At 40.7% G+C, this 18,139-nt stretch overlaps 1 protein-coding gene across 2 annotated transcripts in view; it reads left to right on the top strand.

Annotated features, from left to right (window-relative positions):
- The window catches only part of LOC137155396 (cytochrome P450 4V2-like), a 30,588-nt gene extending 21,545 nt beyond the window's left edge, over positions 1-9,043 (top strand). For both annotated transcript variants that reach the window (XM_067551595.1, XM_067551596.1), the window contains exons 6-11: positions 202-328; positions 2,265-2,456; positions 4,259-4,361; positions 4,860-4,994; positions 5,152-5,331; positions 7,144-9,043. In XM_067551595.1, the coding sequence (XP_067407696.1) occupies positions 202-328; positions 2,265-2,456; positions 4,259-4,361; positions 4,860-4,994; positions 5,152-5,331; positions 7,144-7,316 (910 nt within the window). In that variant the 3' untranslated portion in view covers positions 7,317-9,043. The remainder of the gene's footprint in view (positions 1-201; positions 329-2,264; positions 2,457-4,258; positions 4,362-4,859; positions 4,995-5,151; positions 5,332-7,143) is intronic.
- The last annotated feature ends 9,096 nt before the right edge of the window (positions 9,044-18,139 follow it).

Here is an 18,139-nt window from a genome sequence, read left to right as displayed (position 1 = left end):
TACTGAGCATTATAATTAATTAAGAACATAAAAGTGCATCAATAGCATCTTTAAAGACTAGACAAAATGGTTGTGTCTGCAACATCTGATGGTACTTCCTGTCTAGGACCAGGAATCTTAGACCCTCCTAGGCTCTTGTGGATGTGTTGTGAATATGTCTTTAGAAATAAATATAATTCATTGTTGTTTGTGTTACCTTAGGATGAGTGACCTCATTCATCATAGACAGAAGTCTCCTTGGCTTTGGTCTGACTTGATGTACCCTATGTTCCAAGAAGGAAGGGAACATACTAGAAGCCTCAAGATTCTTCACACTTTCACTGACAATGTAACCTGCTATTCTTTTTTTCTATTGTGTTCCAATCAATGGAGAGACATACAGTACTAATGATAGAGATTTCAGATTGGGAATGTGGTGGCTGGGTATTCAGCCATTGAAAACATCACCTTATCTGAGATGCATGTATGATAGGAGAACTGAATGTTTGATACTCAGTCCCTAAATAAATCCCCTGAAGAGGAGAGAAACTGTGACTTACAATTTTTTGCTCAAGTGTTGGATTTAGCCAGTGGGTAGCCCTCACTTGTAATAATATGACTTAGTTGTAGTAGGTGGTAAATCACACTCATCCTAATTCCTTTAACATACAATGTACTGAACATCTTAAAATAATCTGAGGATTTCACTTTAAGGCTTGTAACAGCTAAAATATTTTAAAATGGCATTCTGGTTTGCTCTGGTGCTTTGTGCAGTACGTAAACATTTCAGTTCTGATCAAATTTCTATCATTTTCTCAAAATTCAGAACAGCATGGAAAACTTTAAAATAAAATCCCCAGTGAATACACTTCATCAAGGAAAAAGAAATACATGGAGATGACATACTTTTTATAAAAGTTCACTATTGTCTCTTACTTTTAAATCCATAGAAGTAACATCTGATTTTTCGCAACTACAGTGGTATGCTTAACATGGGTTACCATTCAAATCCTGTCTCTGGCAAATGACCAGGGAAGCTGCTCTCCTTTTAATATGGATATGTAATTTTCATTATTAATGGGAATTGAAAACATGCAGTGTGGAGAAAATATGCCCTGCATGCACAATATATAAAGCTTTCAATGTGTATTGCCCTTATGGAATCTGAAATCTATTCTAGTCCTGTTCTGTCAGTCAAACATTAGCTGCACATTTGAAAGGGTTGTTCATTATTGTGCTTATCTGTAGAGAAATGGTGTGATGAAACTAGATCAAAAAACTATTTTTGACCTTTTGCTGTTGGAAGCATCAGTAGGGCTATAAAGGAATGAGTGTAAAACACTATCATTGTCCTGAAATGGAATGGCCAGGACTTCTAAAACAGCTGGAGTTTGTCAACTGGATATAAGAAGCTAGATCTGGAGAGGAAAATAAGGGAAGACAGGTATTAATATTGCTTACTGGGGCATTATGAGGAGCATGTTTGTGTGAATGAGGGGGGAGAATATTCTGGATATTTTTAAGGAACAATTACACTTCACTTGTTGCAACTGCTGATAAGAATCACTCTTGTTTATCATTCAGTGCATTAAATAAACACAGTCTAAGCACTGCACTACCTTTATTTTTTAATTTATTCAATCATAGCTGTACTAACCAATTAATATCTAAGGACCAGATCCTAGGGTGGCAGGGAGATGGAGCTGATGGAAGCTGTGCACCAGTATCTGAGACCAGAATTTGTCCTTTGACTGAACTTGCTCCTTTAAAGGGCCTCTTGCTTTGCTCTGGTTCTTGTGCCAATTGAAGTCAGTTGCAAAACTTCCACTGACTTAAGTAATGCAGGATAGAGCCCTTATATTACTGTTGTTCCATGAAAGTGGAAAGAAGAGCAGAATCAGGTACCACATGCTGGTTTGCGTTTTGTGAGATGCAATATCACTAAACAGTATTGTAATATCGCTTACTATAGGCATGGTGTCGAAGGCTCAGAAATAAAGAACAATCAAAGCAAGGAGCCAGCCCAGACTGAAACACTCAGATTCTACACAATTCATAACCCCCACCTGTGCAAACTCGATGCACAATAGGAAAATAAATATTAAGGGGATGGGTATATATGTCTCTTCTTATCACCAACCAGTGCATAGTATGGAGTCAGAGGTAGTCAACTTGTATCTCATATTTAAAAACTATTTTAAAGCATATGCACTTAGTGTCCACACACTTAGATTGTGGAATCTAAACTGTGGAAAAATAATATATTTATTGATTTTATATCTAAGGTTATTGCAGAAAAAATCCATGAAATAAAGAACCACACTCAACATAAAGATGACTTGGATGATAACCGCGAACAAAGTGGGTCCAAAAAGAGAAGGGCTTTTCTTGATATGCTTCTTCATGCAACTGATGATCAAGGGAACAAACTGAGCTACATGGATATTCGAGAGGAAGTGGATACTTTCATGTTTGAGGTATGCCAAAGAGCTGTGGACTTTCAGAGATTGAGATGTTCAGTTACAGAAGTGAGTCTTTCATCTTATTAGAAGAGAAGTTTTACTTTTAGTTTTCCATCATAACAAAGTGATAGTATAGGAGATAAGTAGGAGGAGCTTAATGCACTCATTACAGTCCAGTCCAGTCCATGCTCATCCAAATAGTCCAATCGCTACTGTTGCACTACTGCCATGAACCAGGGTTTGCAGGCCTGGACTCTTAGGTCCTCATCTCAAGGCCATTTAGGTCAATGAGGCTTTCCATTGACTTGAATAAGGCCCCTAATGAGGGTGCTTATATAACGCCTACGTAGACTATAGAGATGTTTACATAGAAATGAAGCAACTGCTATTCTACATTGGACCAATGTTCCATTTGTTCCATATGCTATATCTGACATTGGTCTGTACGAGATTTTCACTGGAAGGTGCTAGTAGACAATGGTAACATAATGTGCCTGTAAAGGAAGGAGAAGATTCTTCCTAATCTCTTCTGTTGCTTTATATTGCCTCAGATATTGGGCCACATCTTTTAAATTCTGCATACGTGCCTAATGTTACTCTGCATGTCCTAATTTCCTGTATAAATGTTTAATCCCTTTTTTCAGTCCACATAAGCTACTGGTGTTACTGATATCTTGGAGCTATGATTTCCACAGGTCAATTGTGCCTTGTGTAAAAGATTAAAATGCGATGCTGCTCCAAATAATTGAATATGTTCTTGTATTGCAAGTGGACTGGGAGCTCTCATTTACCCTCTAAGTTCATACATTTTTTTTATCTCTGTCACATCCCCTCTTTCTGTCCTTTCTAAACTGCAGGGTCCCAGTCTCTTCTCACACTCAATTTCTCCATACTTCTGATCGCTTTTGTCAGCGGTCTTTGGACCCTTTCCATTCCTGTTGCATCCGTTGTGACACAGGATGACTGGAAATGATCACACTGGGCCTGATTCACTGCTGTATTACTCTAGTTTTCTGCTGGTGTAACTCTGTACTCCCTGAGGCAATGGAATTATTTTTCCCATGGTTGCTGTTAGTCTGTGGCAGAATTACAGTTAATGTGATTAAAAATAAACATCTGTTAACACAAATCTATTGCCAGTGAACATTCCCTTGTTTTCTTTAGCATACCTGAATGGATCAGTTTTATGTTTTGTAATATAATATTTTAGGAAAATTATCTGTGTCCTTTTGTGGTAATTGGTGGTGGTAATGTATATTTTATCATAGGATACTAAAAATAGTGAGTAACTGAAAAGTTGGGTATACTTACATTTCATTGTAAAGCCGTGAAGAAGAGCAAAAACCTGTCCAACAGCTGACTGAGGAAAAATAGTGACTTCAAGGTTGCTATATAGTTTTTAAATTATTGTGGCTATCCAGAGAGATTTAGTGGGTCAACCAGTTTATGTCTAAAAGGAAGCAATAGCAAACCTCTTCCTCAGTCTGAATGTACAGGAAGACCCTTTGCCCAGCCAACATAGAATAGCAAAGTAATAGAAGAGGAATAGCAAAGGGACGTTTGCTTGTTAAATGTTCTGATTTGTTTGGGTTTTCTTCTTATCTTAGTCTCCATCCATCCTATTACATAACTGGTTATTTCCTTTTCAAACCTGAGTACCAGATTGTTACATAGATTCATATATTCTTAGCTTTTTTTTTCTGGATCTGTATATTTAGGCTATACTACTGTCATGTCCCTAATTCCTTGTATATATTATTATTCATATGCATGAGGATAATGCAGACCTGAACATCTGAGTAAATCTGTATCTGTAGGGGCATGATACAACAGCTGCTGCTATGAACTGGGTCATCTACTTACTTGGATGTCATCCTGAAGCCCAGAAGAAAGTTCACAGAGAACTGGATGAAGTGTTTGGTAAGTTTCTACTCTTTCCTTGGATGTGACTGTAAGTTTGCATGGTACAATATATGGTTTAATAGTCTTACGGTGTAGAGATTTATAAAAGCAAATAAAACACTGTACTGTCACTGTATGTGTTGTAACTCTTCTGTGGATAAAGAGATGTCAGTGGGAGTTGGTTTGATGCTAAGTGAGTTATGATAGATTGCAGTACTAGGATTGTAAGCTTTTTGGGATAGGGGCCATCTCTTTGTTCTATATTTGTTCAGCGCCTAGCACAATAGGGTCTTCGTTCATGACTGGGGCTCTTTGATGATACCTCAGTACAAATAATAATAGTTTAAGGACATAGCAAGAATAAATATTTAGATAAATGATTCAAACCCGTAAACACAGCAGTGGAGTTGTAGTTTTGTCAACTTTCAAAATAGCTGTAAACCCCGTAAAGTAGCCTGTATGTTTAGTCCGATTAGGGACAGTTGTTTCTCACTTCCCTGTTGTGATTTTGATCAGGTAACTCTGACCGTCCTGTCACAATGGATGATTTGAAGAAACTCCACTATCTTGAGTGTGTTGTTAAAGAAGCCCTTCGTCTCTTCCCTTCTGTTCCATTCTTTGCCCGCACCACAAGTGAAGATTGCCATATCAGTAAGTAGTTCTCAACCTTTTGTGTGTATTCATCATTTTAGGCGTGATAAATATCTACTCCATCAAGGTGTTGCACGAGTAAAGAATTGGTTTTGAGCTTTGTATCTGTTTAGAAAAAGATACTTACTTCACTGACATGTTGATACTGTTTTTGCAGGAGGATTTAAGATACCAAAAAGAACAGAGGTAATCGTTGTTCCTTATGTGCTGCATAGAGAACCAGAGATTTTCCCAGACCCAGAAGAATTCAGGCCTGAGCGATTCTTCCCTGAGAATTCTAGTGGAAGGCACCCGTTTGCATATGTGCCCTTCTCTGCTGGACCTAGAAACTGCATTGGTTAGTAATAAAACCTAAAGTGTAAAAATTCCCACACTTGCTTATTTTCTTATCACTTAGGTTGTTTAGGTGAAGGTGCCTTAGCCATAATACCCACAGCAGAGCCTATGAATTTGAATGGAGATTTCAGATCTCTGTGGCTGATAATTGCAGCAGAGCAATTTTTAATGGTATCTCACATTAATATCATAGTCACAACATTTTCTTTCTTCCCTTGGAGTTCTTCAGAGTCCACATTACCCCCACTTTGTTGTTTCCCTCCTTATTGGGATGTGCTCTGTATGTAGGACTGTATCATGCTAACTTCAGTTCTGTCCAAGAGTGCTGGACACGTTGTCTTGAGATTCTGGAGAGTCACTAGGGAACAACATGAGCCACTCTCTTTCTCTCCCTCCAGTTGGGATACATTTGCTTGCTATACAATGATCTCAACCATTGGTGGCCTGCAGGCTTTAGGGAAAAATTTACCCTCTCTCCCCAGCTCCACCTCAGTCTTCTACAGTGACTGCTGGGGTGTTCACTGAATTCCTAACACTTGTAAGCTGTTCAGGGAAGGGACTGAGTCTGCACGTGTTTCTCTGAAGCACCTAATCCAATTGTGGGTGCTCAAAAATAAACAACTTTGGCGTATCATGTTTTATTATAGAGTCTGTGTTACATCAGAGGAGTGGCTGTTGACTTTAGTTTAGAAGCAGTATTCTATTATATTAACAGCCTTGAATGGCTCAAAGTATTGAGAGGAAGGTGTATTTCGGTTGGTCTGATCTCATTTTATTTTCAGGATTTCATTCCATTTTGAATGGGGTCAGTTGCAATCACAGAAGCACCACTACTGACAATGATCTCAGTAGCAACTGCTGAGATTCTTCTGTCAACAACGTGAAGTTACTGTAGATGTTCTCAGGAGTCCAAATATTAAGTGAAGCTAAAATTAAAAAAAAAAAACCCAAACCCTCAAAGATTACTCTTTTTCTTGAGCAGATCTTTGTGTGTTGAAAGATCTAATTTATTATAGCCAGGCTAATTAATTATTGTTTCTAGAGCACCCAAGGAAGTCTGGGTGCTTGGCAGACATCAAGATTCCTGCCTAGACAGATAGTAGTCTGAATAGACAATGTACAGAGAAGGGGTTAAGGGAAGGGTGAGAGACAGTACACCACAACTTTCTTAAATTCACACCTCTTTTGAGTTAAATCTTTGGCGATGGGCTTGTCTACTCTTGAAACGCTACAGTGTCACAGCTGCAGCACTTCAGTGTAGACACTACAGATGCTGATAGTAAGGATTCTCCCATTGGCGAAGGTAATCCAGCTCCCCAAGAGGCAGTAGCTAGGTCAACAGAAGAATTTTTCATTCGACATAGCGCTTTCTACACCTGGGGGTTAGGTTGGTATAGCTACATCTCTCAGGGATGTGGATTTTTCACACTCTGAGAGACATAGCTCTACTGCTGTAAATTTCTAGGGTAGACTAGGACTAATTGTCTGGTCTGTGACCCTTCTCAATTTGTTTAGTTTTTTTATTTTTATTTCTATTTTCTCACCTCTCCTCTTTTGTCTCAAACCTTTGATTATCTGCCTAATTTCCCCCCTCTCTACCACACCAGCACACTCTACTTTTAGAATAAACAATAAACAAACTTCTGTCCTTTTTCCTGTTGTGTGCGCACATCCATTCAACACTAATTTGGCCCATCTTAGAATATGTGAGGCTAGAGGCACAGTTATTCTCATGCTGCATTTTGTAGGAAATCTTTGAAATGTAATTGTCTTTATTCAACTACTACTGTTTTTGTTTCAATTTAACATAAAGGCCAGCGGTTTGCACAGATGGAAGAGAAAGCTGTTCTAGCCATCATCCTTCGGCGCTTTTGGGTGGAAACAAGTCAAGAGCGAGAAGGGCTTGGTCTTGTGGGAGAACTAATTCTTCGCCCAAATAAGGGCATCTGGATCCAACTGAAGAGGAGAAGAAATTGTGTGTCATAAGAAGAGAGCTCACAAGGATTTTAGATCCTAAAACGTGTTCAGCAGTAGTATGTAATTCACTCCTATTTTATCTTTTTTTTTTTTTTTACGGAATTGTAAATATATCAGAATATTTCAGAATTTCTAAGCCTTTTGTACTATAAATACTTAACTCAGGATATGATCCATCTCTCTGATTCAGATGGCTGGATGTCTGAGAAAGTAGTATTGACTTTTAAATATCTTGTATCCTTACTAACCATTGTCTTAGCACTTTACATCAGATCACCCTCTCTGAGTCTATCATTGAGTTGCTCCATGAAATGGTCAGCTGCCTGACTTCTCACTCTTGAGGAAAGGTTTCTAAGGTGTAGGATGTTTTCACTCTCCCAAGGGTAGGATTATGGAAGTTGCCTCTACTGTTCTCTGTTGTTGTGATCACTGTTATGAACACATCGTGGCTGGTCATGCAGTATATCATGAGCTCCCAATCTGAACAGGATTCAGAGGTGCCTAATGTACTGTGTGCCATGGAAAGAAACAACACCAGATTACTTTTATGATTCACAGAGCAGCTGCACATGGTGGGCCTCGGGACACAAGTTTTGAGTTGTGGGATCGCATCATTATGTAGGTCTGGGATGGTGAGTAGTGGCTGCAGAATTTTCAGAGGTGGAAAGCCGCCTTCCTGGAACTGTGTGCAGAGCTTACCCCAGCACTGCAGTGCAAGGATACCAAAATGAGACCTACCCTCTCGAAGAAGCGCATAGCGATTACAGTGTGGAGCTTGGGAACTCCAGACTGCTCCTAGTCAGTCATGAATTGGTTTAGAGTTGGGAAGTCCACTGTTAGGGCTGCCTTCTTGCAAGTGTGCAAGGCCATTAATTGCTACGGAAGACTGTGATTCTTGGAAATGTGTGTGAAATAGTGGATGGCTTTGAGGTGATGGGATTCTTGAATTGCGGCGGGGCGATAGATGACACGCATATCCCCAATTTTGGCCCCAGACCATGTTGTGACCAAGAACATCAATAGAAAGGGGTACTTTTCTATGGTATTGCAGGTGCTTGTGGATCACCCTGGGCGTTTGGAAGGTGCACGATGCATGCATCTTCAGGAACACTGATTGAAGCTGTCATCAGGAACTTTCTTTCCAGACCAGAGGACTCCAAAGGGGGATGTTGAAATGCCCATAGTAATCCTGGGATTCCCAGCCTAACCCTTACTCCCATGGTTTATGGATCCTTATATGGGAAACCTGGACAACAGCAAGGAGTGCTTCAACAATAGGCTGAGCAGGTGCAGAATGACTGTATAATGTGTGTTTGGCAGATTAAAAGCGTGCTGACGCTGCCTTTACGGCAGGTTAGACCTAAATGAGGAAAATATTCCTATGGTCATAGCAGCCTGCTGTGCACTCCGTAGTGTTTGCAGCTTAGGGTGAAAAGTTTTCCCTGAAGTGGAGCACGGTGATGGATCACCTGGCGGCTGATTTTGAGCAGCCAGATACCAGGGCTATTAGACGGGCACAACAGAGGCTATTTGAATCAGGGAGGCCTTGATGCACCATTTTGACAATGAGCACCAGTAATGTCCTTCTATAAAGTACTCTACCATGCTTAATTAACTTGCCACCTTGCATGAAAATTTTGATTCCTGACCATGTTTTGTAGTTTGCAAATGATCCATTTGCCACTGTGTATTAATTGCAGCAGCAACCACCATCTGTAGGGGAAAAATAAAGATTGATTATCTTTCCAAGAGTATGTTTTTATTAAATACCAATTAACAACACACAAACGCTTCATGGGAAGGGAGATAACCGTGAAAGGCAGTGTAGGCTCTCAGCTGTGTGTAAATCCAGCTATCATTTTGGAAGCTGTCGGAAGGAGTGGAATGGATGAGGTACCAAGATGGGCTGGCAGGTTGCAAGGAATGTGTGGGAGAAGTTTGGGGAGAGCACGACAAGCAGTTCTATACTGGCTGCAGGGGGGGAAGCAAGCACATATGTATTCTGTCTACAGCGTGATTAGGGACTTCAGCATCTCTGCTTGGTCTTCCACCACTTCGATCATCTGCTCCTGGCCCATGAAAAGTCACTCCTGACTCTTCTTTCTGTCCTGCCTGTCTATTATAATTTTTATTTAAAGTCTTTCTCAACACCCTGCATTCTTTGTTTTTGGCCGCTGAGGATTAGGACACTTCTGAAAACATGTCCTCCTTGGTCACTTCCTTATATGGCAGAGGTGATCTGCTGGTGTGTAGGGGGTTCCCCTGAAGGCCACATCTGCAGAAGCATAAGAAACAAACAGAAGCATGATTGTTAGTGCACTCATAGCATTGAATCATTTACAGTAAAATACACCTTTTTATATACAAATCAGTTTCTCACTGTCCCTTGGTAAGAACACAGCTCAGTGAATGCCCTAAACATGGTGAGTTTGGTCTAGGGGTGGGGGCACAGGGTCTAGGTGGCTTTTTTTTTTTTTAAGGGGATCATTAGAGGTAAATTCTGCCACCATTTTCCACAGGGGTCATTGAAGCTGATATCTCACTCCTGAGGGTAAACAAGGATGCAAGGGTGCATCTCCCACATTTGTGTAGCTTTAGACCAGTTCCTTATGTTGCTCACCTGTGTGCCGCTTTGGTCCCTGCACAAGTGATTGCTGATTGATATCGGAAAGTTTCCTACAATGGGGAAAGAACAAAGCAACTCGGTGAAGGAACCTACGGCATAGGATTGGTGAGGTTTCCTGGAGATCTCTCTTTGGAGGATTTCCATGAAATCTTAGTGTGCATTAACACACCATTCCACCACACTTTTTAGCTGCACAGGGGAATGTGATGCACACAGAAACACAACTAGTCTTGCACATTTCTATCCTTTCACCCACTTCTATATAACAAAGAAAGGACAGTTCTTTCTCATATAACTGAGCAGCATCAACTAAAATAGATCCCTTATCAGAGCTCCCCTCACTTGCATCACACATGTCCGGGCTTGTTCACACTTACCCGGAAATTTGGCGCAGTTGACAGGAGTTACGCAGACCACACAGAGTAGTTTGTGTAACTCCCGTTGACTGCTTCTGCGCGCTGTTCACATTGTGCTGAGCCGACGGGAAGCTCAGCGCTACGCTAGTTGAGGGGGTGGACTTATTCAGTCAACTCCCTCATCGATTGAGCGGTTCTCACTGACTTCTCGATCGATCTGGCGGCGGCAAATTTGCTGCTGCCAGTGTAAACATAGCCTTAGAGATGGAGTGCTGGGACTGGCTCAAATCTTCCTGGGTTGAGATGAGGTCTTGGCTCGTCAGGGTACTGGATGACCCTGTTGCCTGTCCCATCTCGTCTTCCAACTCAACCTCCTCATCCACCATTTCATCCTCAGGGTTGAGTCCAATGTCCACTGTCTCCAGCCTCCCCAAAGTATCCATGTGACTCTTGGAGGTGAAGGTGAGGATAGCATCTGGCTCCTTAGAAGCGGCAGGTCTTCGGCACAGCAACAGAGCTATGGTTTGACTCCCTTGCTTTCTGGTACGCCTGCCTCAGCTCCTTTATCTTCATATAGCACTGATGTGTGTCCCATTCATAGTCCTTCTCCAACATGCCATGAGAATCTGATTGTAGATATCAAAGTTCCTATGGCTGGAGCAGAGCTGGGACTGCACAGTCTGTTCTCCCCATGTACTCGGCAGATCTAACGGCTCTGATGTGCTTCAAGCAGTGAATTGTTTGCTGCATGATCAGCTGGGAAGTTGCAATATGAGCTTTCCACACCAAGCAAACGGGAAGTGGAATTTGAAAAATTCCCAGGCCTTTAAAGGGAGAGGGGCAGATGTGTATGTACCTGGGTGCAGGGCAGTGGAATTTGAACTGCTGAGTGGAGTGGTCAGTGTGGGACCCTGTACGTAATCACGTGGAACGTAATCAAGTGCAGTGTCTACACTGACACTTTATCGATATAACTTTCCTGCAAAAATCTCCGCCTCTCATCAAGGTGGTTTTATTTTGTCGGCAAAGGAGGGGAGTTTTGTTGGCGGAAGGAGCATTGTGCTGTGTACACCTCCACTGTTTTTTCAATGAAAGGTGACTTTTATGTAAAAAACTCTGTAGTATAGACAAGGCCTTAATGTGGATTTGGAGCTACCAGCAAACAATGAACCAGATCTTTGGCTGGTGTAAATCAGCTTTTCTCTGGGGACTTCAGTGGAACAGTGTGAGTTTACAGCAGCTGAGAATCTGGACCAGTATATTTAGTGATTATATCTGGGTTTTCTTGGTGAATTAATTCAGCAATTTGTCATTTGCTAAACAAACTCCTCTCTCATTTATAACACTGCAGCCCTCCTGCTTTCAGTAGAGTTGCACTAGTGCATGAGGGGAGAATTTGTCAAGTGACTTCCAGTGTGCCTATTAAAGAGACAGAAATATTTTCCAAAATATAAGTGTTCTTTATAGTTGTCTTTGAATATTATTGCAGTCTTGACTGTTGGATTAATTCGTCACGTCATTTATAGTGTATAGTATGATAGAAATTCAACTAGCTGTTGATTCTCATTGAAATTTATGTAAATCTCGGCCTTTTAAACAATTGTAGCCATTGGTAAAGGAACTCAATATCAAACTATTGGGTTTTTTTGTTGTTGTTCAGTTTCTGTTTCTGGCACTTTGTTCACAAAGCAATCCCTTTCCTCAGGATAGAATGAAAACTGAGGTAGTGTGGACCTTAAGTTACCTCCCTTAATATAACAGTTCCCAGAGGACAAGGTGGGGTTTCTAGATCTGCCTGGCCTGTGCACAAAGTGAGAAGTTTGGTTACCAGCACAAATAATTACAACAATTAGCATGGAGAGGCAAAAATCTGATGAGATACACAGGCACTGTGGAAAAACAAATATGTGATCAGGTAATTAAACACTATCATACCTAGAGCTGCATGAATAATGGATTTGTCAATTTGCTGGCAATTCAAAAAATAACAAAAGCAATTTTGTTTTGGGTTAGTCCCTAAATGAAATTATTCAGCATATTGAAAAGTGAAAATGTTTCAAGTTGGGTCAAAACAAAATGTTTTGAGCTGAAATTTTTCATTCTGAATGGGGACATTTTTACAAAAACGAAGGGTAGATTCACAAAGAGAGTTGGGGAAAAGCTCCCTATGAACTTTAGCCCAGGGCTTTGGGTACTTTCCTAGGCTGTGGGAGACCCAGATTCATTGCTCACCCTCCCTCATAAAGAATGTATTTGCACTTCATAAATACTCTCCACTTTCAGGAGCTTTTGAGCTCTGGGGTAGTCTATGCTGGGGTTGTTTTGTTTTTTCATTCTCTCCTTTTGAATGTGTGCCAGGGTGTATAAATAATAAAATAGTCAGAGCAGGGACTTGAATGTGGGTCTTTTTTACACCTTAGGACAGGGCCCAAACTACAAGGCTACCAAGCCCTTCCTCTTTAAAGCCCTCACTTTGTAAGGGAAAGATATGGGTTCATATCTGCACTCTGTTTCCAAGCAGTGAGCTGGTCCCACATTTCTCATCTTGTAGGTGAGTGCCTGAACCACCAGGCTACTGGGTATTCTGGTGTGGTTGTCTTTCAGTTTCTCCTATTGAAGTTGTTCCACTTGTATGAAATACTTAAATATTCATTGGCGCTGGAACTGCAGCCTGGCTCTTCAAGTTGAGTGCTGTAGCCATTGGGCTGTAGAGTCATTCTCACTATCTTTCTGGCCCAATATGCCTTGAAGGGTCAGAGGCTTAGGCCCCTCCCTGCCATTTCCAACTGGCTAGCTTAGGTGGCTCCCTGCTCAGCTTTTGCGAGATTCTCATCTAACTCTCCCACTGCATTAGGTGCCATTGCAACACTGAGATGGCTTGTCTACACTGGTCCTTATGCTGGCAAAACTTTGTCACTCAGCATGGTAAAAAAAAAACAACACCCCACTGAGCAACATACATTTTGCTGGAATAAGTGGTCATGTAGTCGCATTAGAGCTCTCCTGCTAACATAGCGCTGTTTAGCTATTCTGTAAAAAGAATCAGCTGCTTCTAAGGCACAGCTGCTTTCCTTCTGGTTGCCTCCCCTTCTTGTGACCCACCCTCCTTTTTAAGCTTGCTTCCTTGAACTGAAGCAGGCTTTGGGGTAGGGATTGAGCCCAGAGGTGCTCCTTAGTCTTCTCCTGCTTGGGATGAGGATGTGCACCATCACACAACTGAATAGATTAAGCACCTTAAGCCTCACATGGTAAGGCTCATTTTCTAGCCCCTGAATCGCTTTTGTTGCCTTCTTTGGACCCCTCTCCAGTATTTCCATTTCATTCTGGAAGTGTGGACACTAGAACTTGATATGGTGTTCTAGTAGCAATCTTACCAATGCTGTGTGTATGGGGGCAAGATCACTTCCCTACTTCTACTTGATATTCCTTTTTATACACCCAAAGATTCCATTAGCTCTTTTTGCTACAGCCCTTCACTGAGAGCTCATCTGGAGGTAATTTTGACCAATAAATCCTTCTGAGTTGCTGCTTTCAAAGATAGTCTCCCCTCCTGCAGGTATAGCCTACATTTCTTGTTCTCAGATGTATTATCTTGCATTTGGCTGTATTAAAACACATTTTGTTGGATGGTGACCATTTAAATAGGTGATTCAGATTACTCTGCAACGGTAACCTGTCCTCATTATTTATTTGCTACCCCACCAATGTTTGTGTCACCTGCAAGCTTTACAAGTAAAGATTTTATCTCATCGTCTACATCACTGATAACTGAATAGTATTAAACTAAGAACCCATCCCTGGGGGCCCTGCTCATCGATTTCTCTCCTTTAACAACCATAGCCTAAGATATTAGTGAGCTGGTTTTTAATCCATCTCATGTGTGCCCTATTAATTCCATATAATTGGAGTTTTTTAATCAAAATGTCATGTGGTACTCACTCAAATAAATGCTTAGGAGAAATCCAAGTATACTATATCAACTCAACCAAACCTATAATCTTGTGTGTGTGTATATAATATATATATGAAAGTTGGTTTCACAAGACCAACCTTCTATGTTGCCTGGCATTAATTTTATTTGTAACCTCTAATTCTTTGTTGATCAAGTCCCAAATTAATTGTTCCATTATTTTGCTTGGGATCACTGTTGGGCTAACCAGTCAGTAGTTTTATGGGTCATTCCTGCTACTGTTTTTAAATAGAGAACCGGGATGGCAGTTTTCCCATCCTCTAACAAATTTTAGAAAATTGGGGAAATGAGAAAGATTAACATTAGTGGTTTTGAGAGCTCCTCAGCTAGTTCCTTTTGAGATGCTGGAGGATATAAATTATCTAATTTTATAAAATATTTTATAAATTTTATAAAATATTTAATTGAAGCAGAAGCTGCCTTATTCTCCTTTGTTACATATGGTAACCCCCTACCCCCATTCACATAGTCTGAGATGGAAACATGTTCCTGTTTCATTCCAAATAAAGAATAGAAATATCTAGTGACCATTTCTGCATTCTTTGCATCCGTTTTTTCAGTTTTACCATCTACATATAGCAATGGATCTATTCCTAACTTAGAACCCTCCCCCCAAAAAATGTTTAAAAGGGTTTTAAAACCTTCTTATTGTCTTGAATCCCTATTCTGTGGTTCATTTTGTGCATGTGTACAAAACATCATGAACAAATCACATCAGCTGCTCATGCTGTCATAGGTGATGGGATGGAAATACATGTTTGGTTACATCTCTACAAATGCAAATGAAGCAGTCCGCCAAATGAAAATGATCCTTACTCATGTCCTGATTTTGGTTCCTGGGTGGATGACTCAGGTTAAGACTTGAATGAAGCAGGTTAGGCAATAGCAGTCACAATAGCAGAAAAGGAGCAATCATGATTATGTAAAAATTAGGGTGGGTGCTAACCTGATAATCTGAAGACATCTGGAATATTTACTTAATTATAGAATGATTTCACTACATCAGGAAAGTGTAATTGCTAGGGGTAGGGTTACACATATGGGATGACTGGATGAGTATATCTTATTCATGACAAATACTAGCACGAGAGACCATATATAAGCTAGTATTCTGTTCCATTCTATATTGGTTTGCATATTGTCCTCATCACTGTAGTATGTAGCACTGAGCACCTTCCAATACTGCATTAAGCAGCATGACTATGACTTGTCACATGTTGTGAATATCAGAAGTGGGTGATTGCAGCTGGCGATTTGGAAGCAATTAACAATTGGAGCATTGCAGTGTAAACTGTGCATATACACATATATTAATACTACAATTTAGTATTAGATGTATTTAGATGACACTTTACAAACATTAAATGATTCAGTTGAACCTTCTGCCACTTCTTTGAAGTCTGTAAGTAAATATCATCCCCATTTTACAGATGGCGAAACCGAGAGGTCAAGTGACTCACCCAATGCTACACAGTGAGTAGGTGGTGACTGGATTAATATTCTGGAGTTCCTGACTTCAACTCTTTCACTCAGTCCTCTGAACTAGAGTTGGTTGAACTATGTTACAATTATTATAAAAATATTCATTATGAATTTAGCTCCACTTCTCGGCTAGGGAATAATTTGTGAACCTATGCTGTTCTCTTTGAATATTTGCATTAGTCATACATATTTGGCGAATAGTTTGGAAGACTCAATTTTAGAATGTAAGTTGTCTGCCCACCCTTCACTTTGACTAGTCTGTGTTTATTTGTTACTGGTGCTGTGTGTGTTTTGTCACCTAAATCATATGGTATTTGTTAGGTTGACAGTTAGGGTGACGGAGGTATTTTTAAACAGGAGAATCAAACTTCTAGAATTAAATTTTAGAAGAATAAACATTTGTGCAAAAAAGTGTTTATTTTTTGGGATGCACAAACATTTTCTCATATACTAGCAATTGTCAAAATATTCATATATAATGAATAGCATGATCCCACAAATCATGATAACAACATTCACTTGTCACTTTTATTCATGAAAATATTCCAAAATTTGGGGGTTTTTTTACTATTAGACCAACTCTTTTCTAAACCATGCTGAGTCTCTCTGACTCATGCTTCCCCCATAATTCCAGACAATGGTTTCAACAAGGTAGAAGAGAATTGTATGTAGAGGAGGAGACTATGGACTATTGACATCAATAGGTTTTGGATCAGGCCCAGTGAGCACACAGTAGCACTTTATCCAAAATATGTTCCATTGGCTACTGTTGTAGAATTCTGTATGATGAACAGCTGGCAACAATTATATTATTAATCAATTACATAGAATAGGGGGGTGTACAAGCTGCTTTAAAAAAATGTAAGACATGATCCCACCTCCAAGGAGTTTACAGAGCGAAGGGCTAGATTGTCAGTAGCTCTAAGTACCTGTGCATAGGTGAAAGTTGCAGCCCAGAAGGGGGTGGGAAAAGGTCAGAGACTTGGTTCTGCACCCTCAATGCACTGGCCAGAGTGCTGGTTGGTGAACATTGCATCAGTTGAGGCCTAGCACAGTTTTCTACCTTCCTGGAGCAGAGGGTAGCCCAGGGGCACATTCTGCTTCCCTAGCTGTTCCTGAAGCAGCACAACTATACGTAACACCCTTTTTCAGCAGCAGATTGTAAAGTGACCATCCAACCCTAAATTATAAAGATAAATAAGGATCATAAACAAGAGTGGGGACAGACAATGAAGAGGAGATCAGCATTGTAAGGCTAAGTCAGCAGGATGATGTGATTGCTGTCTATAAATACATAGGGGGTAGGGGACGGTGTAAATATCAGTGAGGATGAAGAACTATTTAAGCTAAAGGGCATTGTTGTCACAAGAACAAATGGATATAAACTGATCAGGAACAAATTCAGGCTGGAAATTAGAAGAAGGTTTCTAATGATCAGAGGGGTGATGCTCTGGAACAGCTCCCACTAGGAATTGTGTAGGTAAACAACTTAGTTTTAAGAAAGAGCTGGAGAAATGTATTAATCCAGTTGTCTGACAGGGTTACTTGTGATGGCAGGAGGCAGGGCTCAGCAGCCCTGGGGCTCACTTCCAATTTTTGTCTTACCTTCCTAAAAGCTCATGCTTCAGGGTTTCAACTGGCCACCTCCAGGGATCAGGTGGGTTTTTCCCCTGCAGCATATTCTTTCTCCCTCCTCTGGCCACAGCTGGAGATGGGACACTGGAAAGGGAGGGCTGTGAGGTGGCACCAAGCATTCTCTCTCTTAGGTGCTTGGCTGGCACATGCTCAGAGTCTAACTGATTGCTATATGTGGGGTTGGGAAGGAATTTTTCCCCAGGTGAGATAGGCAGTGACCTTTTGGGGTGTTTCACCTTCCCCTGCAGCATGTGGATGTGGGTCACTCACCAGAATTAATTGCGTATATCTCACTTAATCATTTCCCTGCCTCTGCAGGAGTCTTGAGCACTAGTGTACCTTTGTCCCTGCTGTTCTCTCCCTGTGATGCATTATAGTCTATTATCGTGTGGGCTCTAATACTCTGGCCTAATTTCCCTTGTTGGGTTTAGTATATGAGTGCTGTTGGTGGCCTGGAGGAGTCAGACTAAGTGATCTGGTGTCTGGTCCCTTCTGTCCTTAAACTTTATATTGGCCAAGGTTTTCCAAAGCAATTGATGATTTTGGTTGCCTCAGTTTTGGGACATGATTTTCAGAGAGGGCTCAGCTGTCTGTGAAAGTCAAGCCTCATTTAAAGTGTCTGCAGCTCAGCACCAAAAAGTTGAGGCAATGAAGACTTTGCTTCAATGGGACTTATGAAATGAAACTTGCTTCCCTCATCATGTCTCAGCTCATCTCTCCCCACTTTATTTAAAAACCACAAACAAGGTAAGTTTCTTTTGAA

This window comes from Emydura macquarii, unplaced genomic scaffold (assembly GCF_026122565.2).
Source record: "Emydura macquarii macquarii isolate MOO-44397 ecotype Brisbane River unplaced genomic scaffold, CSIRO-AGI_Emac_v2 contig_1363, whole genome shotgun sequence".
NCBI lineage: Eukaryota > Metazoa > Chordata > Testudines > Chelidae > Emydura > Emydura macquarii.
The sequence above is the reverse complement of the archived record's forward strand: the minus strand, read 5'-3'. Positions and strand labels throughout refer to the sequence as shown.